At 54.3% G+C, this 7162-nt stretch overlaps 1 protein-coding gene across 1 annotated transcript; it reads right to left on the reverse strand.

The window, feature by feature from the left end:
* Positions 1-1058: 1058 nt before the first annotated feature.
* GC (GC vitamin D binding protein) lies at positions 1059-6384 on the reverse strand. Its single transcript, XM_061360492.1, has 12 exons — positions 6230-6384; positions 4936-5005; positions 4523-4655; positions 4197-4408; positions 3307-3439; positions 3080-3174; positions 2755-2884; positions 2424-2626; positions 2046-2178; positions 1823-1920; positions 1461-1593; positions 1059-1373 (listed from the first exon to the last, which is right to left on the reverse strand). Exons 1-12 carry the CDS (start codon positions 6345-6347, stop codon positions 1320-1322), a joined length of 1512 nt encoding a protein of 503 aa, XP_061216476.1. The 5' UTR covers positions 6348-6384; the 3' UTR covers positions 1059-1319.
* Between the last annotated feature and the right edge of the window lie 778 nt (positions 6385-7162).

Below are 7162 nucleotides of genomic sequence, written 5' to 3' on the forward strand. Positions count from 1 at the left end.
ACTCTCATCTGAGGGAGCAGCCGTGGGTCAGATCCAGAGGGTAGCCAGGAAGCCCCAGAGCAACACAGCATCTCCCACCTGAAAAGGTGGAAGCTCCCTGAGCCCTGATGGGCAGCTTCTGATGCAAAGAAAATGGGACACATCCCTTGTGCCAGGCTGAGACAAAGGTGGCAGGCTGAGCTTTAAGGTCCCCTCCAACACAAACCATTCTGTGATTCTATGGTTCTGTAATTAATGGGGTGAGAGATGGGACAGAACTGGGCCCAAACACCAGTGCTAATAAACGCCACTGATTGCACACAGGGCTTCAGGCTTTTTAAGCCCCTGATAGCCAGATTGTTGGGACACAGCAGCAGCAAGTGACGTCTGCTCTCTGAAATGTGCAGAGCAAATCCATTGCCAGAAGTTTCATGCTCTGGGTGTGCAGGGGTGAGTGATGCTGCTCTGGGCAGAGCTTGGCCTTGGCTCTCTGCTCCCTCCAGCATGCCCAGGCTTTTAGCATTGAGAAACACTCTGGGTATCACAGTGCCCACGTCTCACCCAGAAAGCTGCAATGGGAGCAAGCCCTGCTTGCTTTCCTCTCCTTCGTTTTAATACGTATCAACACATTTCCTAGAAACAGGCTTGCCACAGAGATGTTCTTGGCTTGCCTAAGTGTGTTTCTCTGGTTTTTCTTGGAACCCTGGAGAGCAGAGATGTGGGACTGTCACAGGAAAGGATGAAATCCTTTGATTATTTGGGAAAAGAACTGCCAAAAACAGGCTGTAACACTGGGGTGGGGGGGGGATTGGGTCCAGCCCCAGGTCAGTGATAACTGCTGTATGACACCACACTGGGAGAGCATCTGGATGCTGATGCAGACAGCTTTAGATTGATGAATATTAAATGCCCCCAGGGAGCCGTCTTTGGGGTGCTCGATGTATGGCTTTGGTATTATTGCTTAACTGTTTAAACCACTAGCTCCTAGGGCTACAGCTGGGACATCCTCCTCCTGCCACCTGCAGCACCGGGCCATGCCCCTTCCCAGCCCTCCCACCTTTCCAGCAGCAACCAGGGAATTGTTTTTAAGTCTTTATTGCATCTGCAGGAACACATCGGAGCTGTTGCAGGGAGCTGCAGGCTTGGTGGCACCCTCAGTGGCCGGGCATCCTCCACTCCAATTCCCTATGCTCCTTTCCACGTCCTGCTTCCTTGCATGCCCTGAAGAGCTCAGCCCCAGGGTTCATGGCCATGACCCTTTTTCCCCAGCCCCGTATCTCCCTCTTCCATCCATGTGCAGCCAGATGAGCGTTCCCTGATGCTAGCGTACCTCAGGGCACCTAGCCCAGCAGGCAGGACCCTCCATCACATGCATCACCCAGCTCCGAGCTCACCTAAAACAGAGGGGTACAGAGCCAAGGGGCAGCCGTGGGCATGGGGGTGGCCACCAGGATGGGGTGGGGTGGGGGGCATGGCTTTACCTTGGAGGCGCAGAACAAGGGGGGAGAGTTGGGGGAGCAGCAGTTGGAGGCGAAGTCTGCTCGCTGCTCCACCAGCTGCCCCAGCAGCTCTGGGCTGGCCGCAGGCATCGTCTGCATCAGGCTCTCCCGCAGCCTGCGGCATGGGAAACGGGGCATTAGGTACCCATATGGCATGTGGGGGTGTGGCATGTGAGGATGGAAGGGAGCAGGGCTGGATGCCCCACGAGGAGTGTGCTGTACTTTTATATATATATTGCTGCTCTTTAGGCTCAAAACTACTGTCTCCATCCATGCATCATCAGAATTTTGGCCAAATTCCAATTGTACCTGGTGATCCAGTCAGGCAGGAGGGAAATGATTACCTCTTCTTGAAGTCAAGGAAAGTTAACTCAGTGTACTGCCTGCAGAGACTGTTGGCCTTTTCCAGGAAGGGGGGCAGCTCTTTTCCCATCCTGTGGCGCTGGGTGGCAGAGGATGGTTATAACCAGGCTGGGAGAAGCCTTTGAGGAGTTTTGGGGTACACAGGGCTGGGGGAGGAGGGGGGGCAGAGCAGGGTGAGCCAATGGAGCCATCCGCACTGCTCACCTTGTTGGCCAGGCAGGCAGAGGCATCCTTAGCAAAGCAGCATTCCTCCCTGACATTTTCAGTAGCATCATATAGCTTGCTGAGGAAGACATCGGGGATGTTGGTGTGTCTCCGTGCCAGCTCAAACAGGTACCTGGAGTGGGGAAAACAAGTGATTGGATAAGGTTTTATTCCTGGTGCTGCTCAGCGTGGGATGGGGGCTGCTTTTTGCACCTTTGTGAAGCCCCTGGAGGTGATACCCCAAGGGAAGAGAGGGTGCTTGCCTGTTATCCTAATAATCATCTATCCCAGGTGAAACCAGGACACAATCAAAGCATACAGTGAAGATGAGGGCAGAAGGAAGGGTGAGAGCATCTCAGCCCCATAGGTACCACTCACCTCTTGGCATGGCGAGCTGCATCCTCGCTGCAGAGCTGCTCACTGGTTGGCTTCTGCGCCTCGGGGAGCTTTGGGGCTAGCGCTGGTGGCAGGGCCGAGATGCAGAAGTAGTTCTGCATCAGGTTTTTGCCCTTGCAGCAGTCAGCAAACCTTTCATCTCGGGCCGACAGCGCGGCACAGACTTTGGCTGTGTGCTCCGATAACTGCAAGGAGGGGAGCAGAGCGGGTGCAGGGATGGTGGGGCTGAGGACCCCTCACCAGGATGGGGTTAACTCCCACAGCCCTGCTGTGGGCTGGGAGGTGGTTCTGGGGTGGGCTCTGGGCTCCCCACCTTCTTCTGCATGCAGTCCTCAGCCACCGAGTCGCAGCACTGGGAAAACACCTCGGCAGCATCTTCTGACAGGGGGAAAAGGTCCTCAAAGGAAGCACTGGGCATCTTCTGAGCAAGCGAGGTGAGGTAGCTGGGGGGACACAAGGTGTATGAGGGGCTTTGGGAACTCAGCTCCCCTTTCCCCTCTGACAGCTCCGAGCAGGGGTTTTGCCATGTAGAGATGTGGGATGGAGGTGATGGGGAGCCACGGGGCTTGCTCTGCACCTCTGCTGTCCACAGAGCCCTCCCTGGACAGAAGGACAGAAAAGACCATTTCCCCCTTTACCTGAAGGTGAGTTTGTCCTTCCCATACGCCATGAAGCGGGAACAAGCCCGGTTTGACATCAGGGTGAGGAGGGAGAAGGATTTCCTTTCCAGTTTCTGTCACGAAAAGAAAGATGGAGATGCCATCTGAGGGAAATGGATGCCCTTCCCCAACACCTCTCCTTGGCACTCAACCAGCTCCCTGGGGAGTGAGGACGGGGACAAGCCCAGTGGTCCAAAGGGCCTCACCTCCTTCAGGAAGCAGGCGGTGGGCATGGAGGAGATGCAGCATGTGGAGACCATGGAAAGAAAGGTCCTGGTGGAGCCCAGGAGCACAGGCAGGGGTGCCTCACTGTAGCTGCTGGCGTACTCATAGAGGAACCTGCGGCAGAGGTGGATGAAGAGACCCAGCACCATGGGGAGGGATTCAGGGGATCACGGGGTTATAGAATCCCAGACTGGTTTGGGTTGGAAGGGACCTTAAAGCTCATCCATTTCCAGCCCCCTGCCATGGACACCTTCCACTAGAGCAGGTTGCTCCAAGCCCTGTCCAACCTGGCCTTGAGCACTGTCAGGGATGGGGCTTCTCTGTGCCAGCCTCACCACCCTCACAGAGAAGAACTAATTAATAATAATTACTAATTATAATAATAGTTGATAATTAATAATCCTAATGCCTAATCTAAATCTCCCCTCTGGCAGGTTAAAGCCATTCCCCCTTGTCCTGTCCCTACAGGCCCTTGACAAAAGCCCCTCTCCAGATTCTTTGTTGGCCCCTTTAGGCACTGGAAGTCTGGGGATTTGAGGCATTGTGGCTGCCAGGGAATGGGATCTCTCTCCAGATACCACCCCATGCCGCTGGCTTATGGCACCAAGCCACTGAGTGGCCTGGTGGCCCCTCTGCAGCCACCCCTATGGACAATGGTACCCCTCCTCCCTTGGGTTAAATCCCATTCCTGGGGCCGGGGAAGCTGCAGGACACCACAGCCTTTTACTCTGATGCACTGGTAGCCCCATGGCCACCAAGAGCCTCAGCAGCAATGTTAGAGAGACAAGACCAGGAGAGGCTGGCTTGGTGGGACCCACTCAAGCTCAACTGAGTGTCATTGCGCAATAAGTGCCACCCCATCCAGGCAGACCTGTCAGCAAAATCCTTGGGGTCCTTCTTGAAGGCCTGGCAGAGCTCCTCATTGGAGGGCTGGACGTAGCGGGGCAGCTCCTGGGGCGGGTGCCGCAGTGCTGCCAGGCACAGCTTCTGCTCCAGTCCCTCATGGGCACAGCAGCCGGCAGTGCCGGGGTGAGCTGGGAATGGTGAGCCCTTGCTGCAGGACTTGGCTGAGAGAGCTGAGGACTGTGGGTAGGAGAGGAGGTTATGTGCTAGGGGCCATCCCATCCCATCCCATCCCATCCCATCCCATCCCATCCTTGGTTTTGGGGTCCATCACCCAATTCCAGTCAACCTCACCCCAGCATCGTAGCAGGAGGGGTCGGCACCGTCGGCACAGCAGGTCTCAGCGAGGGAGACGATTTCGTGGACAAGGTGGGTGATCTCCTCGAAGGTGGCGTTGGAGTACTTCCTGCTGTTGGCAATGATGGTCCTGGGGGCAGGGAGCAAGGGGAGGATGAGCTGGTGGTGCATTCCTCTCTCATGAAACAAAACTCACATTGCAGCCTTCTTCTGCCAAAGCAGGTTTAACACCATCAGCCGGTGCAGGACAGCGGGAGCAGCTGTGGTGCTGCAAGGAATACCAGCGTATTCCTTGGAAATCAGCCTGGGAATAAATTTTCCCTTCCTAATATTATTTTTCCTTACTATTTTTTTGTCTTGGCTTAGGTGCTGAGTGTGCTGGGAGGGTGAATACAGCAGGAGGTACCTACAGGGTTCGGAAGTTCTCCTTCCCCAGGGTCTTAAACTCCTGGCAGACTTTGTCCCGGACATAAGCTCTACCTGTAAGGGCAGGAAAAGAAGGATTTGTGAGCAGGATCTGTGCCTTGAGTAGTGGCTGGGGAAGTGGGACCAGGAATGGGATGGTATTTGGGAAGATGCTGGCTTTGCTTCCCCCTGCAGTGCCACCTCCTGTGCCCTTCTCTTTGAGTGGCAACAAAGCCACATTTCTCCTGCAGTTTCCTATAGAAAATAACCAGGGTTTCTTTGCTTTTTGTCAGGGAAAGCAATAATTTGAGGAACCTGTTCCCACTTGAGCCCTCGTTTTGCTCTCACTTTCCACTTCCCTCCCTGGCACCGGCATGGGGATGAGGGATGCTATACCACCACAAACCATGCTCCAAGCGTCATGTGCATTCCCCCTTGTCCAAATGGACCTTTCTGGGTATTTCCAGTGCATGTTGTTGGCTTCTGTGGCATGGTTTGGAGCTCTGGAGGCAGGACCATGGAGGTCAGGAGCATGCAGCAGTGGAGACATCCCCAGTGACTCTCTCATCCCTGGAAAAGCTCTATTGATTTTTGCTATGATGCACCTTGGTTAGACTTTGATACCAGCAGGGTAAATACTGATACCAGTATTTACTGGTATTACAGCGTGGAGCAGGGTCATGTCCTCAAAACCAAGGGGTTATGTGGCATTGCAGCAAAGGTCACATTGCTCTGGTGGGAAAGAAAGGGTGGCTGGGCTTTTGCAGGGCTGGTAACAGTGAGGAGCAAGGGGAAGATGGGCTAAAGCAGGGTTCTCTTTCCTCAGGGGATTAGCCCTGTCAGTCCTGTCCCAATGCCAGCTCTCTGCATTTCGTGTCATTTTCAGAAAGCCATGCAGGAGAAGTGAGTTCTGGGGGCTTTTTGGCAGGGGGGAGATCCCCTGCGGGGCAAGGGGTGGCACAGGGCACCCTTGTCACCTGGGGGAGGGGGGGTTGCAGTCAGATGGTGCTTGTGGAGGGGTCGGAAAATCTTGTTTTCACTTGAAAGAGAGGAGAAGCCCTGTGATGCTGTCCTCTCCTCTCCCTCCACTCCAACCCCAGCATCTTCCCCTCCCAGCTCCTAAAGCAACACCCCAAAGAGGATTCCTCGGTACCAGAACATCATCCCACGCTTTCCCAACCCTCTCTCGGATTCCTTTTCAATGATTTAGCACTGGGCACCAAAAGCCTTTGGAGCCCATGGACTCCTTATCCCTGGGGGAGAGCAAAGCCCATAGAGGTGATTGATAGATGCCCTTACCTCGGTGCTCGGCGTGCACGGTGGCTAGCAGCAGCAGCAGGGTGAGAGCTGCCCTCATCTTGGGGCTGCTTTCCCTCCTCCTGCCAAAAAGCAGCACTGGGAAACCCATCCCAAGCATTTATATGGAGGCAGTGCTAATTGCAGGGTCAATGATTAATGCTGGCAGCGGGGCAGAGGGCGAGCACCCTTGGCCTGCTGGCCATAGCCGGGGTGCCTGCGCCTCCAAAATCAGACTCACTTGAATTATTAACCTGGCAAAAGGGGGATGTGCTGCTGGGTTATGTTCAGCCTTAGCAAGGCAGACACTGGGCACCATGGCCTGAGCCTGCTGAAGAATAGCAAACGCCACCCGAGGTTAACTGCGTTTACTGAAGCAAAACCTCACTTGAGCAACCAAATCCCAACTGTCTCTTTTCCCAGGCAAGTGTATGGAGGGTTTTCAGGTGTTTAGAGCAACTGGAATTTGAACTAGCGTTTGAATACCCTCTGAATATTGCAGTGGTGGGCTGTTTCTTGGGACAGACCCATGATAGCTGGGGTCTAGAGGTGGCTCTGGGTTAAACCAGAGGTGACCAGGACTCTGCACATCCAGATGTGTGCAGAAGTGGGTTTTCTTGCTTTTACTGACACTACAGGTGCTTTTTCCCTTTGAGCAGCCCCACTGAGGTGAATGTGCCAGCTGAGATGCTCTTCAGTACAGGGACAATGGTTTTAGCACTGGGGAATAATAAAGCAGAATCAGCATCATAGTGCAGGTAAAGTGGAGCATTCAGGACATTCTGAGCTCAGAGGAGGGTTTGATTACATGGTGCTTACAGAAGAAACCTGGGTGATGGGCTGTTTGGGTATAAACACAGATATTCCCTCTCCTTTGTGACTACCTTGCGTGAGTCAAACTGATTTCCCAGTAGCTGGCTGTTGAATTGCCAAAAG

The sequence above is a fragment of the Neopsephotus bourkii genome, unplaced genomic scaffold (genome assembly GCF_033783945.1).
Source record: "Neopsephotus bourkii isolate Nb327-2 ecotype Australia unplaced genomic scaffold, CSIRO-AGI_Nbou_v1 NB_107, whole genome shotgun sequence".
Taxonomy (NCBI): domain Eukaryota; kingdom Metazoa; phylum Chordata; class Aves; order Psittaciformes; family Psittacidae; genus Neopsephotus; species Neopsephotus bourkii.